Genomic DNA, 19,030 nt, shown 5'->3' with positions numbered 1-19,030 from the left:
TGTACCTTTAGGTATCTAACATTATAGTTAATTAGGGCTGTAGCCTAATCCTGGCTGTGTTATTTACTTCAGTGTCTGCTTTTAAAATTCTAAACAGTTTCTTCCTCTGTAAAAACTTAGGTTTGGTGTGAGAATTAATTGAGAAAAAAAATGAGAAAATGCATAAAAGGTCTTAGTATATAAGGCAAAAGAATAGAAAGTTGTCAACAATAATACTGACAATGACATTAGAATTTGAAATGTACTAAGTTAAATAATCTTTCTAACTCTATACACATTCTTACAATGATATTTTGAGTAGCAACAATATTTTCATAGATTTTTTTCCGTGTCCAACTTCATTCTATATTTTAATAATTTATTTGTTGAACAAGAAAATGCCAGAGGCTATGAGTCCTCGTTAGATGTGTTAGCACACATAACTCTGGAAAAACCGATTGGATTAAAAGAAAAGGGAATAGGCACTGTAATATGGCAAGATTAAATTACATTTATGCTGTATTTGTTGAATTAACTTATTAGAGGGGCAAGGCAGCCAGAAACCAGGAATACGTATCTTGGAGCCTACCATCTCTTCTTACCTTACACAGGTCTAGAAACTAATTATGCACCATTCAATACACACAGCAAAAAGTACAACAAACAACGACTACACAGATATAAACATTAGAAGTATTAACCATTTCAATAAATGTCATACCATATTTTATAGCATAATTCAAAAATTATGAACTTACATAATATACATATAATTGTACTCAGTGATAAAACACTGAATTGTTTAAACTACAAGAGTATAGTAATTAAGCGTACTTATTTTTCAGGTGTTTCTTAATAGTTCCACCCTCATTCCCAATGTTTATTTTCTTTTTAATTTTTAATTTCTTTTAATGCCCCCCCAATTATATATATATATATATGTTTACCTATTGCATTGAATTAAAAACAGTTAAATATATTCACCTATTTTCCAAATTCTACTCTTGTTTGAAAATAAGTATGATTGTTTTAGATATAAATGAATTTATATACATTAAACTAATGTATAATATAGTATGAAAATATAGTATATTTAATATACAGTATTATACACAAACCCACTCAGCAGAAATATGAATAAATGATAATGCTCTAAAACAAACATTGAGCTTGTCCTCAGCTACATCTCAGGTTAATAGAAGCATTGTTCAGCATAACACCGGAAAAATGTAGGAACGGCAACCGACCAGGAGACAACATAATAGAATTGAATTTAATGAAAGAATTAATACAGCTAGATTAAGTAGGGTCAATTAACTTAAATTCTTTAGCACTGGATATGTTCTCAAAGTTTTTATGGCTATGTATGAAAAAGGCTGGTATCAATCAGTCTTCTAGCCAAGGAAAAATGGAAAGAGAGAGGCAATAAATCTATTTGGAGAATCATACCTGCAGTTCAGTGCTAATTCTCAAAGGTGAAGAATTCCAAATTGTAGTTCCCCATTTAACAAATATCTATGCCCTACTTGTTTAGATTTATCTGTGCTCAAGCTTGTTTAATGATGATCCATAACTATAAATAGGATTCCTGAACTCAAAAAGATTATATTTTTTAAAAAAAGATAAATTAAACTTACTAAATATGCAAACAAAGCTTGTTCCAGAAAAGAATGATGCTATTTTGCTTCCATTATTTTGATTTAAAGCGTATAATCACTCTAGGCTAAGCAACCAAATGAAAACGTAATTAGTATTTATCTTTGCTTTAATGATATGATGTTATCATAATGACTGATTCTATCTAAAATGTCATAGGAATTTTTACAAATTTAAAATCACATAAAGAAAAGCAACAACATATATTTGTAAGAGTGTGCTCCATGTAAAATTCTGCCTCCTACTCCCTTACTCTTCACAAAACAACATTTTTCTTGCAGTAAACTTCAGAATTTTGCTTGAGAGATTAATCATTGCCAGAAAAATTGCAAAGAGAATGTAAATTAAGTATTTTTTTCAAATGTCCTACAACATCTTATATTTGTACAGTGTTATGTTTTCCAAAATATGTAAATATACTCATAAAAATTAAGCTTCCAGTCAATAGATTCCAGTGATATTACGTGAACAAAATGATTATTGGTTGAATAAAGTAATTTCTTTCCCAAATGTTAAGCATAATGATAATTACTATAATTACAGGAAGGACTCAGCCCAGACACTGGGGAAACAATTTGATAGTTGGGTGTAAGAACCTCCAAGGCAGATACCATTATTTTCTTCAAGTTCTGATGAGGAGTCTTAGGCACACAGTTGTTAAGCAACTTGCTCACAGTTAGACACCTGACAAGAAATAATGCCACCCCAGAGCATGTTTCTTTATTAGTAAACTCTAGCAGATCGCACCTCCATTTTCCTAATTGCTCACCTTGGGCATCTTGCAGTCCCCCTTGATACCTCACTTTCCCCAAAGTCCCTACCCAATCCATTGGCACGTTGTATCAGTCTATCCCTGAAAATGTCAGTGTGTGCACTTGTCTCATTTGTACTACCACCGCCCTAGCCCAGCCCATTTATCCTCTAAATACAATGGTAATCCAAATTCTCCTTTCAAAAACTATGATTCCCCACATTGCCACATTTTCTTAACAGTCTTTTATGCCCCCAAATTAACCTATTTTGAAAACACAAATGTCACTGTGCCACTCTGCTTTTGAAACTCTTCCAAAGTTTCACTGTGTGCTTCAAAGTCAATCACATAAAATTTTTACCATGACCATTAAGACCTGCATAATCTGGCTCCAGATTCTCTCTCCAACGTCATCCTATTCACCCCGCTGAGGCCATACCTACCCACTGCCCCATGACCTCTTAGAGTTACATCAGCCTTCCTTCAGTCCTTTCAGTACAAAGAGCTCGCTCTTTCTTCCTCATATTTTAAATCCAGCTTAAATGTTACTTCCTCAGAGAGGTCTTCTTGACCATATAGCTGAATAGTTCCCCTTGGTTATTCTCTGAAAATACACTCTGATTCTTTCATATCCTTTACCTTATTTTGTAATTATATATTTCATTATTCAGTGATTTATTGTCTGTGTACGCAATGAAAATGTAACCTCCAAAAGGGTAAGAACCCTTTATTTATTTTCTCATTTAATATCCATCACCTAGAACAGTGCCAGCACATGCTAGACATGCACAAAGAGTTCATCATCAATATACACTTTGACATATACTATAATCCATGTGTCTTTGGCCACTGATAAGAATATCTTTAAAACTGTTTACAAGGAAATAATTAAAGGATGCCCTGAATGGAACTTCTATATCAATTTTGAGATTTAAGTCATTTGCCAGCTTGAAGCCAAAATAAAATTATTAATTTTCAAATATCAAAAATATTTCCAGAGGAATACGTAAGAAGCCACATGCATGATTCTCTTCCTTTTAATCAATACATGTATATTAACATTGGCAAATATAAGCATCTCGTAAGCAATGGTTCATTCTATCTATCTATCTATATCTATCTTTAGATTCTATACAATTTAACTCAGTATTTTATAATATTCTTCTACTAAGTTATATCCTTAATGAAAGTTACAAATATATCATATACCATGTTTTTAACTTGGTTTCAAATTCTGTCAAATACACAAATACAATGTATATACATCTTAGAGTTCACAAGTTGCCCAGGTATTCATGGAACAATTCTTCTCAAATTTTGTTGTAAATCAAGTTACTTAGGGAGTTTGCTTAAAAAAAAAAATCAACTGCCCGGGTCCCATCTCTAGAGATTTCCATTTAGCATATTTGAAGTAAGGTCGGTCCACTATATTTATAACAAGCTTCCCAAGGGCTTCTGATTTACACTGTCTTACTAGACACTTTTCAAACTTCTCTGAGTTTAGATGCTAAAAATATTTAGGATTAGGTTCTTGTTTATTTAGCAAAATATGGTTTTCTTTTCTTTGATATCTTCTGGTAAGTTTAGCCTGTTAATGACACTTCAAATTATTTTAAGATCTCATCTTGAAATATTCTCCCTTTACTCACCTGTTCCATCTACACTATTCCATTTTCAGTTCCTTCAGTAATGTTAAGTGCCTTTGTATCTCTGGGCCTTTGGACTTGATGTTCCCTCTGCCTATAATGTCCACCCCCAGTTCTATATGGCTCCGTCATTATCCACCTATTAGGATTCTTCTTATGTCACCTCATCAATTCCTAGGTGAGGTCGTTCATTATGTTGATTATCATATGTTGATATCATTATCATTTATATTACTTGTCAGTAGGAAGTCTCACAATTTACACATGACTTCATGTTCCACTAGAATTTAAGGCTCCGTTGAAAGCAGATATTGTTTTCTTTCTATTCTTAACCCTGTACCCCAAGTGCAGAACACACCACCTGGTGCAAAGTGGGTCTCAGAAAATGTGTTACCTCTTGTACTTATTCCTGGACAAGTCATTTGTTAGCCTTTCAGTTCTTTTCCTTTGTTTGTGATTTTCTCACACACTCAGAGATTACAAATGTGAACATTATTTTAGAGTTAACCCATGCTTATCTCATTTCTTAAATTGGAAACCCCCAAACTAAAAAGGGTTGGAAGCTTGCCTGCCCCATCAAGTATATAATTAGCACTCACAGTCTAACTCTTGGTCCACTATTTGTTTCTCTACTCTAGACGATTGTTCAAAATTATACTACATATCTGACAGCAATTATGTTTGCTGAAATTACATGGCAGCTGTCATGCAGTGAAGAAATGCTGGATTTAGTTTTTGGGGGAAGGGTGCTCCGTACTATATCTCTGTTTTTTAAGTTTTTTGTTTTTTTTTTTTAGCTATTTTACCTCCTCCCCATCGCAGGCATCTTGCTAGATCATTGCCGGTCCCGAGAGGCAGAATAGCCACTGGAGGATGCTTGACTACATTTGCCTTTTCTGTAGAATTGAAAAATTGAAATAAAATAAATTTTTGATCACAGACAGAACAACAATAAAATAAACACAGCTTGGCATGGAAGGCATTCCACCAGGTACTTATAAACATAAAACGTTCTATTTTATAGTTATATACAATTATAAATTGATTAATTTGTATGTATTTCTAGCAATTTATAAAACAAATAAATACCAAAATTCACAGAGTGACAGGAATTTTCAAGACTTATGCATGAGGAAAGCCTTTTAAATATGTTAATTCAGTTAAAAATTGTAGCGTGTTTGAATTAACTCCGTTGAAATTCTCAAGGATGCAGGTACATACAACACAGGAATATTCATACAAGGACGTAAGCAGAGTGGAGAAGTAGCTTCCTATAAAAAGTCCTTTGCAACATCAACTCGAGGTACACTTGAAGGAATAAAATATTTTGAAAGTAGTGGAATTCTAAAGGTTAGTAAAACGCTAACAATGGTTTTGTGCTGTTCTGTGTCAGAGTCAACGACGTAAAAGATTACCTGGTTTTGTTTGAGGTTCAACATTATACAACATAGTGTTTGAGTCCAGTAAAGATATTTGCCACTGAAATTCCACATGCTTTTGTTTGAATCACTGAGCAAATCTCACAAACATATATTAGTTTTCTTTATTCTTCTCCCTTCTCAGCCCTTCAAAGTAAGCATATGTGGGTATGTAGGAACGGGGAGGGAATAGATTATGTAGGGATGTGCCACAGCGTACTAGCCAAGGCTTAGGTTTTGAGGGCTAATGCAAACCAACAATATCCTCCTGTTTTCACTAAGATTCTTACAAGTTCTCAGATACTGTTCAAGCAACTCCTTAATTTTTGCAGTTCTTGAACTCTGGTTTTCTCCTTAAATATATTAATACTACTGACATTGTTTATTGGAAGGCCAAAGAATACAATTTTCCCTGTTTTTCCTGTTTTAAAAATGTTAGTAGGTTAAAGTCGTTAGATGCTTACCAAAAGTGTGCTGACAATATGTATTCATTTTTAATTTGAATATTTTTGAGAGTATGAAAAGGTAGAATATTCTCAACTGCATTGACTAAATAAAAGTTTGCTTCAATATATATAGATAGTAAAACTTCTTTTGAATCAATCTTTCCTTTTTATGAAGAGGCCTATTTTTAAAAAAGATTGGTCAATGCAGATCCAGAAATATTTGAGGGTTTATTAAATTCCAAGAGAAATGAATGAGAAAAGAGGGATTTCTAGTTACTTGTAAATTATTTTGTCAGTTAAAAATTTGAAATATAGACGAATAAATTAAGCCAGTAAACAGTGTGTAACATTCCAGATGTCTAAGTGTATCACTATGTACTTTGTTTATTTAATGCATCCACATCCAAAGATATGGATGCACTAAATAAACAAACAAAATACACAGAATTTAAGGTTACCACTCTCACCCCAGCTACGTTAAATGTGTGTCTTCATTACCTATGCAGTCCAAAATCCACCCCACAGTTCCATCTCCACCGCAGGCTAACACTCTGAAATCAGGAACATCACGGAAAAAGCTTAACCTGAAAAATAAGCACGTTATGGCACATGATTGATATTTCAAAATTAGGACATTTTTAGTTTTGTATATTTAGCATTTCATCTAATGAAAGATTTTGATTTTATTGAAAAACGTTAAATTCTTATGTAGAATGGAATTCTAAAATAAAAGTATTAACATGTCCTAAGTTAAACATTGTCATTATATACTCTATATAATAAATATATTTTTTCTTTTATCAACTCTAAAGTTAAAAAAATAAAGTTAATAAATTATAATAATTTTCATTAAGATATACTCCCATATGCGGTATGCAGTTCACATAATGCAGAGTGACATATACAAAATTGTTTCATTTACTAATTTTTATTGATAAACAATTCTTTTGAATAATTATATAAATGTGACCAATAGGTCAGTAAATATGTCTTTGAGAGTTTTCGCCTTCTCCATTACTGGGAGAAAATGATCAGACTGCATATGAGGTTTTAGCCAACTGTATTCAGTGTTTCCTTCTGACTGAATCTGCAACTAGAAGCCAGGCTTCCCCCTGTCTTTTGACCTGGCTGGCAGTGTTTGCCACCCAGGAATACTCAAGACTAATTGTGGGGTCAGCTGTGATAAATATCCACTGCTTCTGCTGCTACTGCATGCAGTGTGCTTATTAATGCAACCTACCTTGGGGAAAATTACAAAGGCAGGTAGTGCCTCCAGTTATACAATCATACATGCCTATTTTCTTGTATATAAAAAAAAAAGAATTGAAATAGGACAGAATATTTAGAATGTGCCTCTTCACCTTTCTTGCCCCAATGGTAACAATATAATACAGTTGGCCCTCCATATCTACAAGTTCCACATATGCAGATTCAACCAACCAGGGATCAAAAATCTTAAAAAAAAAATCCAGGGCTTCCCTGGTGGCGCAGTGGTTGAGAGTCCGCCTGCCGATGCAGGGGACACGGGTACGTGCCCCGGTCCGGGAAGATCCCACATGCCGCGGAGCGGCTGGGCCCGTGAGCCATGGCCGCTGAGCCTGTGCGTCCGGAGCCTGTGCTCCGCAACGGGAGAGGCCACAACAGTGAGAGGCCTGCGTATCGCAAAAAAACAAAACAAAACAAAACAAAAAATATCCAGAAAGTTTCAAAAAGCAAAACTCAAATTTGGTGAGCCGCAACTATATATTTACAAAACATTTATATTGTATTTACACCTATTTACATATCATTTACATTTTATTACGTACTGTAGTAACCTAAAGACGATTTAAAGTATGCGCAAACACTATGCCTTTTTATATAAGGGACTAAGAGCATCTGTGGATTTTGGTATCTGGAGAGTCCTGGAAACCATCCCCAGGTATTCTTGTGGATACCACAAGAAAGTTTTCTATAGGATTACATATATAAATGTACACATGTAAATTTTATCACACACATATTTTTAACATAAACAGGATTATGCTATACATCCTTTTAATTTATCCGTGTGCATTTTTTGACTTAAAAACGTCAGAGATCTGTGTCAGTGTACATATAAAGATTTATTATAAGTGAATATTAAATAGGGTATATAGTCTATGATTAAATAAGTCATTTCATGTACTTTTAAACTCTTTAGTGTTTCACTGTCACAAAAAACCAGGTATTGCAGTTAACATTATTTGAATACATTTATGTGAACAAGTGCATTATGTTCTGAAAGCTAATCTTCTATAAGAGAAATACTCCACTACAACATTATGATACCCTCTGAATGGCGCCCACTGTAGAAAATTAAGGGCCCACTTCCTTGAAACTCCAAAACACTACATATAAACAACTTTATGATGTTTCTTCAATAAGTGAAAAATACCATGGTGCTGTTATTGCATAATCACATGCCTGTTTACTAGTGGGTTGAACATATTTTTGTAGGTTTACAGATGTGTGACCTCCTTTGTGAACTGCATCTTTAAAGTCTTGTCCTTCTTTTCCATAAGTTGCATTTTATTATCTTATAAACTATGTATTATGAGTGATATTTTTATTTAAATTAGCATCATTAGAAAAAAACATTTGGTTAATGTCATACAAACAGTGCGTAAACATAATAGAAATGTAAACAAATCAACTAAAACCCCATCCCCTGATACTAAGAGCCATAAATATTTAGAACATGAAAATTTCCTGTATTTCCTCATGCATTGTATTGTGGGCATTTACCTTTCGTTAGACATGTTGAAATATTTTCTTCCAGACTATCACTGGTTAGTTTGCTGTTATATAAGCAATATAATAAACACCTATATACCAGCTGCCCAACCCAGAGAGTAGACTATTCCTAATAACTTACATATACCTGCGTTCTTTCCCTATAGCACCCCCTTCCTCGTTAACAAAGGTGACCACTATTCTGAATTTCAGGTTATCATGTGTATGCCATAAACACCAGATTGTATGTTGCTTTTTCATCTCAGCATTGTTACTAACATTCCTCCACGTAGTAGCTGAATTTCCATCCACGTGTAGTTGAAGAGTTATTTCTACTGCTGTGTTTAATACCATTTATGCGGGTATGCATTTTAAAATCCATACAATGGATATTTGGATTGATTAGCTTTATGTTCTCATAAAAAATGCATTTTCGACAGTTTCTGGTGCTCATGGACAGTGACCACTTTTGCAACTTTACAATATCATGCCAAACTGTTTCCTATAGAAGTTGTACCAATGTAGGTACGTAAAAGGTGGAAAAAATCTGTGCCGAGCCCATCCTAACACTTGTAATGTCATACTTGGTAATTTTATGTGTTTCCTCGTTTGTGAAATGCCTTTTCATATCTTTACTCCTTTTTTACTTGTTGATTTGTAAAAATTCTTTACTTCTTGATTTTAATCCTTTTGGGTTTTTTTCTCTTTCTTTGGGCAAATATTTCCTATAGGTTTAAAGTTTTTTACTTTCCTTAATGTATATTTTAACAAGTATCATTTTAGTTTTAATGTATTCAAGTTTATCAATCTTTTGATAAATGGCTAGCACTTTGGCCTCTTTGTGTAACAAACAATGTTTCCTCAGTGGACAGAAGAGAGTTCACATTTACTCTCCTAAAATTTCAGTTTTAATTTTTTAAAAAAATTATTTAATTTATTTTATTTTTGGTTGCGTTGGGTCTTCATTGTTGCACGTGGGCTTCTCTAGTTGTGGCAAGCAGGGGCTACTCTTCGTTGCGGTGCGTGGGCTTCTCATTGCGGCGGCTTCTCTTGTTGTGGAGCACAGGCTCTAGGCATGCAGACTTCAGTAGTTGTGGCACGTGGGCTGAGTAGTTGTGGCTCGCGGGTTCTAGAGCGCAGGCTCAGTAGTTGTGGCGCACAGGCTTAGTTGCTCCGCGGCATGTGGGATCTTCCCACACGGCTTGAACCCGTGTCCCCTGCGTTGGCAGGCGGATTCTTAACCACTGAGTCACCAGGGAAGCCCCTTAGTTTTAATTTTGACATAGAAATTTTATGTGGTGATGTAAGATAGGATGGTGTGAGTTATTGGAATAGAATAGATAATATATATAAAATATACACAATATTCTAGAGTGGTTCTGTCTAGTAGTGATCCCTTTTTTCTTTTCCCTTCTTCACTGCCTTCTTTCATCCCTCTGCCCTCCCTTTCTCTTTCTCCATTCCTCCTATTCTTGCCTCCTTTCTTCTCTCCTTCTGGGTGTTGTGCAACTATTTTTCTTTTCATTTTTAAATCCATCTTTTCATGTTTTGGATAATTCAGTTTTCTATCATGCAAGTCCATCATAAATCAAATTTCCATATATGGGTATTTTTCTTTTTAGAATCTGTTCTATTTTATTCATGAATTTGTCCATCTCTGAACCAGTACCACACTCTTACAACACTATAGCTTTATAGTTAATCTATGTCTCATTGAACATGAAATCTTAGCTATTATTTTTTTTCTTTGCTTTACTGTACACATATTAAATTTAACTTGTCATATCCCATAAGGGTGAAAATAAAAAACACACACACAAAAATCATAAATGTTTTAAAAAATTGCATTACATGAAGTCTATTGAGCAGTTTTAGGAGAAATAACATCTATATGGTGTTAATTCCTCATCCATGAATATAGGATTTTTCAATCAACTTATTCTTTAATATCCTTAAATAAATTACAACATTTTTTTGCTTGCAGGTCATTGTTAGATTTATTCTTGGTTGTCTTAAAGTTTATGTTGGTATCTTAAATTCTTAAATTGTTTATTAAAATTAATGTTTTTGTTGCTGGTATATATAAATATATTTGACTTTTATATATTGATCTCAAAAACAGCCACATTACTCCTCTTTTCTATTGCCTATATAATGTTTGTAGATTCATTTGGATTTCTATGTAAACTATATCATATGCTAATAACAATGGTACTATTAGAGATCTTCAATCCTTATAATTGTTATTTCTCTCCCTGTCTTATTGTGCTGGCCAGAGCTTCAATACTTTATTGAATTAGAGTATTTATACAGAATATCCATATCTTGTCCCGGAATTTAAATGGAATACTTTCATAATTTCCCAACTTAGGATGATGTTTGTTGTACGGATTTTCTTTTCTTTTTCTTTTTTGAGCGACACCTTTCATACAGATTATAAAGTTTTCTTCTATTTCTGTTATATAGAATTTTTATTATGAATCAATGTTAATATTCTCTGCACCTTGTGAGATATTGAGATGATTTCATTTCATTGGTAATGTGGGCATATACACTTACATATTTCTGCATTATTAAAACATTCTTATAATACTTTCATATACCCAAATTGGACACTGTTATTAATATTGTTATAGAAAATTGGTTTTGCTTTGCTAACACTTTGTTCAGAAGTTTTTGTCTACATTCATGAACACAACAGACTATTTTTCTTCTTCATACCATCTGTAACTTTTTATCAAAATTTTTCTGTCTCATAAAATGAACTGTAGAAGATGCCGCCCTTATTTTCCATTTTTTGGAGGCATCTATATAATTTTGGAAGTTCCTTAAAACTGGTAGCACTTGCATATCAACTATCCAATTTCTAGTGAGTCTTTGATTTCTTTTTTTTAATTAAGAGGTATTAAATAATTGTTTCAATTCCTTTAATTATTACTGAAAAAGATCCTATTTTCTAATTCTTTCTAAATCAGTTTTTACCAATTACATTTCTACTTTAATTTGTCTATCTCCTAAGTTTTCAAAGACCTTGTCACTGAAACCTACAAAAGCTTTTCAAATTAAGCCAGGAGCTGAGAAGTTTATCATAGAGCTGAAAAGTTTACCATAGTTGTTTCTGGTGAAAGCCTAACCATCCACAGGACTCACCATCGCTGTTCCATCCATGATGATGTTTCATCTGTTTTCTTTTAAAATTATCATCTTTGGTTCTTCAGCAGCATCCTAACCCCAAACATAAACCCCACGTGACTCTCAGACCAGCTTACTCTCTGTAAGTTGATTGCTAAATGGATTGAAAAATTGACTTCTCTATCTTAACTTCTTAATCCACTTCATCCATGCAGTTTTCCCTGGAGAGTCATTCATTCCTTATTTCATTCATTCCTTGAATAGTAGCCTTGGATAATTATTTAATCATTCTGAGCTTCAGTTTTCTTATCTTTAAAATTAAAATAATACCACCTGCTTTGTTGGGCTGTTTTAAGGAATAAACAAAGTGTGTATGTAAATTACATGGTACTATCCAGAGGTTATTATTAATTTTATCTTTATTAAAAGTAGTAAACACATTTCATAGGTCAGATTGCCACTCCTCTATTTTACCACCTCTCCCACCCACAGCATTCTGGCAAAATAGTCAGCAAGAGAATTTTCTAACAAGTGAAGCTGGATGGACATTGATGAGACTTCTCCTACCTCCAAGCTGATACTATTAGGAGACCTATTTATGGCACTGGGGATAGTAAGTTCAGATGATAACAGCTCTGACTGAGAACAAACAAATGCAAGAGACGTGGAAAGAGTCAAAATGCAGGGCTTTATGTGACCATTGACTTTTCATTCATTAAGCTGCAAAGACCAGCAGATGTGAGGCTCCCACTTCATAGGTCATCCTAACGATGGGGAAGGTGAAGCCATGTGGAGCGTCTGAAAAGACTCCCTTTTGCGGAAACTTTAGTACCGTATACTGTACGTTCCACCTATCAATTTCAACATTTCACTTGAAAAACTAGTAGGTATGAACATTTTGTAATGAAATAATCATTCATGGCTCCTGAATTTATTTTTGCCATTTTATGGAAATTTTAAAAAATTAAAACGATTTTTAAAGCAGATAATGATTCTTGAGTCTTCAGTGTTCGTAATTATAGCACTGGTTCTCCTAGAGAGTTTTCTAATTTATCCATGATAGCTAAATTTGAAAAAAGAACCTATGTTAATGTATGTTTAGTAGCTCTGTGTCCAATGCCTTCTTATCACATATGCTCAACAGCCACCACTATAGCACATCCTAAAAAAAAGTGGGTGGTAAGATTATAATGCTTAATACCACTAAAAGCAAGTCAAAATATTTCATCTAAGATTCAGAAGTCTACTTTCCATTTTAAATAAGTTTTAGGATAAAACTGATATAGAAAAATTAGTGTCTGACAATAGTATCTAAAAAGCACACTACAACAACTCGTTAAGAAAGAAAAACTGCAGTACTGATTCCATTATCTTGGAAAGTGTCTAATAATGAGATTTCTTAAATGACAATGTGTAGGAATTTCTTTTTATTCCAATAGCACATTTTATTATTCAAGGAAAATAAGTGATGCCTGCCATTTATATCTAATTTTGATGTATCAGATTGAGCATATAAATACAATAAATGTATGGCTACTAAAGAGTGTACATATTGTACATTATATGTTATAAAGTTATATTCTTTAATACTTAAAGGAAACCAATGTGCGATTGATAAATACTGTTAGCATAATACTCCAGAGTGAATGCTCATTTAATTGTACATATTCATTCCTTTGTATTAAAGAAACACAAGGCTGAAGGATCAAAAATGATTTTATCATATGTCATCAACTCTCTTCCTCTTCTTCTTCCTCCTCTTTGTTTAGAAAAAATAGTTTACTTAAAGAGCTTGCCTTAAGAAAGGTCTGCATTTTGATTTAAACATTTTGAGCCAGATACAGCATACTTATCTCTTATTATTCAGCTCAATTCATATTCACACCTGTATGTACACAGTTATATATTATTCTTACAGTTATAGGATTAGATGGCTTCACAACTGTCTCACTAAAATCAGGCAGAATTTTCTGGTCTGTGATGTTGCTATTGTTTATTAAACTTTTTTTTTTTTGGTCTAGAAAACCAATTCTTAATACCTTCCAACTCGTTTTCTAATACCCAAACTGTATCTATACATACCTTGGTGTCACTGATATTATTACTGCTGCTGCAGCCACTCTGACAAAATCTATGCATGAAGCAATTATGTCCCTCAAAACTTCTCTATGCTATATATTTAAAAAGGGATGGGGGATATGCCATCTTTTTCTGTGGATTTTGATAATGTCAGCTTCAAAGTGATGACTCATCAACTTTAATGTACCTTCCCCATCATTTCAGCTTAAAGTAAAACTAATTATAACTATGTCTTCCCATCTTGACTCTATTTTACCAATAAATTACAAAGTTTAGGTAAATAAGGAAGTTCACCTGTTTCAACGAATTTGGCTAGTCTTTTGAAGATATTGTATGAAGATGAATTTATACTGTTTTGGGGGGGCATTTAATGTAAACAGTGGAATGATTATAAACAAAATGTTATTTGGACTCATCATTATGAACCCAGTAAAATTTAATGCTGTTCTCATCATATTCAGAAAAACTTTCAGAGTATTTGAGAAAATATATATCCCAATGAGCCATTAATAATTGAAACATTAATTTCATTATCTCTGGAAATCTCAAAAACACCTCGTACGCGTATGTGTATTTTAGAAGAAAAAGGGAGAGAGGCAGAGAAAAATGACAAAAAGAGAAAAGAGACAGAAAATGAATGAATATTTACTCTTGGGAAACCTATGATATTATGCCATTAAATAACTTCAGTATTCTCCTTAGTGTAATACAAAATAGAAGTCAATAAATAAGCTCTGTAAAGTAATCCAAATATTTGTTCCTTCTTTGAATGGTGCACATACTTTTTGGAAAATTAATGTGTTAAAATGAATATCAAATGCTTTCAAGTCATTTTTTTTTTCTTTTTGCGGTACGCGGGCCTCTCACTGCTGTGGCCTCTCCCGTTGCGGAGCACAGGCTCCGGATGCGCAGGCTCAGCGGCCATGGCTCACGGGCCTAGCTGCTCCGCGGCATGTGGGATCCTCCCGGACCGGGGCACGAACCCGTGTCCCCCGCATCGGCAGGCGGACTCTCAACCACTGCGCCACCAGGGAAGCCCTTTCAAGTCAGTTGTGAGTGAATAAAAACAAAGGAATACTTAGTGAGTTTTATTTTATATGCATCAGATCATTCCACCAAGTTAACTTTAGAATGTGAAGAAGTTATTTTGAATTAATAAATACATCTAGACATCTATTTTAAAAAATTACTTTGACTAGAATCAAATACAAAAGAATAACTATGCCTAAGAAAGAGAGATACATTTCATGGAAAATCCATATACCTAGAAAAGTAATTTTATGAATGATATAGCACCTGCATCAATTTCCTTATTTAATATGCATTTATTAACTACAACTGTGTATCAGGAACTGGGTTAGAGTCCAGAGACTCAAAAGCAAGATAAGAGTCCTTGCCATCAAGTATCTTAATTGAGAAGGCAGACAAGAAAACATCTGATTCACATTGCTATGGGATGTTTTAAAAACAGTTAATGCAGAATAACTAGAAGAGAATAAATGCATTGTCAGAGGGGATGGGAAAGTGAATGGTCTTTCCATGCATCAAGTTAGTGAATAAAGCTAGTGAACAGGTTTAGAAAAGGGTGAGAAAATGAGTTTAGTATTAGAATGTGAAATTTGAGATACCTATGGGACATTAACATGGAAATGTAGACTAAGTCAAATAAACCTACATGGACAGAGAAATCTGAGATGGAAGAAGATAGTCGGAAGCAATCCGTGTACGCTTGATGATCAAAATCATGAAAAGAGAATAAGAAGAAGGAACATAGAGTTGTATTGCAGCAAAGGAAACCATAAGGTTCCTTAAACAACTGAAAATAGGGCTACTATATGACCCAGCAATCCCACTCCTAGACATATATCCAGAGAAAACCATAATTTGGAAAGATACCTGCACCCCAATGTTCACTACAGCACTATTTACAATAGCCAAGACATGAAAGCAACCTAAATGTCCATTGACAGAGGAATAGATAAAGAAGATATGGTACATATATACAATAGAATAGTACTCAGCCATAAAAAAGAATGAAATAATGACATTTGCAACTACATGGATGGACTTAGAGATTATCATACTAAGTGAAGTAAGTCAGACAGAGACAGACAAATATCATATGGTATTACTTATATGCGGAATCTAAAATAAATGATATGAATAAACTTATTTACAAAACAGAAACAGACTTGCAGGCTTAGAAAACAAACTTATGGTTACTGAAGGGGAAAGGTGTGGGGGGATGGATAAATTAGGAGGTTGAGATTAATATATACACACTACTATATATAAAATAGATAATCAACAAGAAGCTACTGTATAGCACAGGGAACTCTACTCAATACTCTGTAATAACCTATATGGTAAAAGAATCTGAAAAAGAATAGATATATGTATATGTATAACTGAAGCGCTTTGTTGTATATTTGAAAATATGTATAACTGAAGCACTTTGTTGTACATTTGAAACTAACACAACATTGTAAAAAAACTACACTCCAATATATTAAAAAAAAAATGCTGGAGAGAGAGTGGAGAAAATGGAACCCTCCCACACTGTTGGTGGGAATGTAAAGTGGTACAGCCACTGTGGAAAACAGTATGCAAGTACCTCAAAAAACTAAAAATAGAATTGCCATATTATCCAGCAATCCCACTCCTGGGTATATATCTGGACAAAACTATAATTTGAAAAGATACATGCACCCCTATGTTTATAGCAGCACTATTTACAATAGCCAAGACATGGAAACAACCTAAAGGTGCATCGATGGAGGAATAGATAAAGAAGATGTGGTACATATATACAATGGAATACTACTCCACCATAAAAAAGAATGAGATAATACAATTTGCAGCAACATGGATGCACCTACAGATTCTCATATTAAATGAGGTAAGTCAGAAAGAGAAAGACAAATACCATATGATATCACTTATATGTGGAATCTAAATTATAACACAAATGAACTTACCTATGAAACAGAAACAGACTCACAGACATAGAGAACAGACTTGTGGTTGCCAAGGGGGAGGGAGAGGGATTGATTGGGAGTTTGGAATTAGCAAATGCAAACTATATATATATATATATATATATATATATATATATATGTAACTAAATCACTTTGCTGTATATCAGAAATTAACACAACATTGTAAATCAACTATTCTTCAATAACTTAAATTAAAAAAAAAAAGATCATGTTGCAGTACAACAGACATGTACATGGATTTGCTCTTTTATGAGACTAAAACCTTGAGCAAATCTTAAGCTCCCTGATCATGAGTTTCCTTATTGGCAAATGGAGAAAATGCTTAACTCTTAAAGTGATAGTATTTTGCATATTCCCTAGCATACAACCAACAAATCACTATTATTATTATAAAATTAAGAAAGCATATATACATGAAATGAATGAAGTTCTGAGTGTGAAATTCTAAGAAAAAATATATTAAAAGAAGTGACTAAGGAGAATGTATCCAGATATATAATAAGCAGCACCTCAGAGATAGGAGACATTGATTTTCTAATATCCAAGGGAGATGAGACTTTTAAGATAGGTGAAAACAGCTAAAACTACGTGACTTAACACTTAGCAATTTATCAGTGACAATAGCAATGTCAGTGGAGAGTAAAGTCAAAACCCCAACTGCACTGAAGAGGTGATGGAAAAGTGAAAGAATAGCCCATTTTATTAAGAATGTAGTTGTGAAGAGACAAAAGAGTTGAGAAGGTAAGTAGCTATACATATCCATAGAGATTTTTCAAATTAATGAGAGTATCCTCAATTTCACATGTTGCTCATGTTTTTGCAACTCCACAATGACGTGGGAATTGTTTTTCTGTTTTCCTTTTGGTCTTGAACCTCTATCCTTTATCCATTCCTGTTGTAATTATTATAACACTTTCATCATCACACATGTTTTCATAAACTAATCCAAGTCACTTTAACACAGAGTAGTCATATGTTAAAAAGGGATTACATACTTGAGCTAAAAAGCCATTAGAATAGGAACAGCTCAAGATGTAATAATAAGAGGGTGGGAATAATAAATTAAGTATCAAAGAACCAAGAGGAACAGGGACCCAGAACAGAAGTTGAAGGCACCTTATTTAGGAGGAGAGATGCCTCATCCAGTGAGAGGGAAGGAAGTCAGGATGGGTATGAATATCAATGTGTTCATAAGGGTAGGAGTAAGGAAAATAAGTTAGAATAATTTACTTGCCATGGCCTCTGATTGATTAATTAGGATCAGGGATGAATACTGGTTTTGTGGAATGTGACGTTTAGAAAAATCTGAAACCCTCTTTAAGAAAAAATATGCAAAAAATGTATACAAATTTAGGTTTAGATAAATTATATATAAATATATAAATGTAATATATGAATATATACATAAATAGTTATTTAAAATAAGAAATCACAACAAACTGAAAATTTAAGATAGCTCACAGATATGACATCATATGATCTAGAATAAAAACATAATAATTAATTAGCTTGATATACTTAAAAATTTTCCATTTATTGGCTTTTCATATGAACAATTTTGAATAACATATTTATGAAGAGATAAAAAGATGAGATCAAATTGTAGATTTCTATAAGCTGATTGCCTCTATATCAAATTGCCTTAAACTTTCATGCTTCTTGAGTTTTAGAGTTTTAAATGCAAGAGCAGGGCATAATTTGAAAAAGTCTAGTTGGTATAGTATTATCCATAGAAATGTTAGACTTCATTACTTCAGTGACCTAAGACTTGAGTCTTACTTTTTTTTCCCCAAAAGGTCCCTTAGCACCTGTAGGATCAATAAGAGAATGACTGAATAATTTGTGAATGTGTGTGTGTGCATGTGCACATGCATACAACTTGACAATTAAGGCCTTCATTGTAATTCATAGACTATTAAAGTGTCTTTGAAAGCAATTATGATTTATGTGCATACCAAAACCAATGCAAAGCATCTATTCTTATCTGTATGTTTCTTACATTAGTAAAACACGTATTTTTGTCATGATGATGTGCTCCACCAAACTCTGTATTCCAATTATCACCATAGGAACAAATCATTGAATCTTAAGCGCTGAACTTTTTAACTGAGTCTGTGATAACATGATCAGTAATGTCCAATGTTTTACCATCATCCAAATGAACTTCCAA

The 19,030-nt window shown here is 33.4% G+C and overlaps 1 protein-coding gene across 24 annotated transcripts in view; it reads right to left on the bottom strand.

The window, feature by feature from the left end:
• DGKB (diacylglycerol kinase beta) overlaps positions 1-19,030 on the bottom strand; it is a 909,303-nt gene that overhangs the window by 405,624 nt on the left and 484,649 nt on the right. For all 24 annotated transcript variants that reach the window (XM_079932538.1, XM_079932527.1, XM_079932534.1 and 21 more), the window contains 2 exons: positions 6,395-6,480; positions 4,839-4,928 (listed from right to left, as the gene is read on the bottom strand). In XM_079932538.1, the coding sequence (XP_079788664.1) occupies positions 4,839-4,928; positions 6,395-6,480 (176 nt within the window). The remainder of the gene's footprint in view (positions 1-4,838; positions 4,929-6,394; positions 6,481-19,030) is intronic.

This window comes from Stenella coeruleoalba, assembly GCF_951394435.1.
Source record: "Stenella coeruleoalba genome assembly, chromosome: 9".
Classification (NCBI taxonomy): Eukaryota; Metazoa; Chordata; class Mammalia; order Artiodactyla; family Delphinidae; genus Stenella; species Stenella coeruleoalba.
Note: the sequence above shows the minus strand (reverse complement) of the source record. Positions and strands in the feature narration are given on the sequence as shown.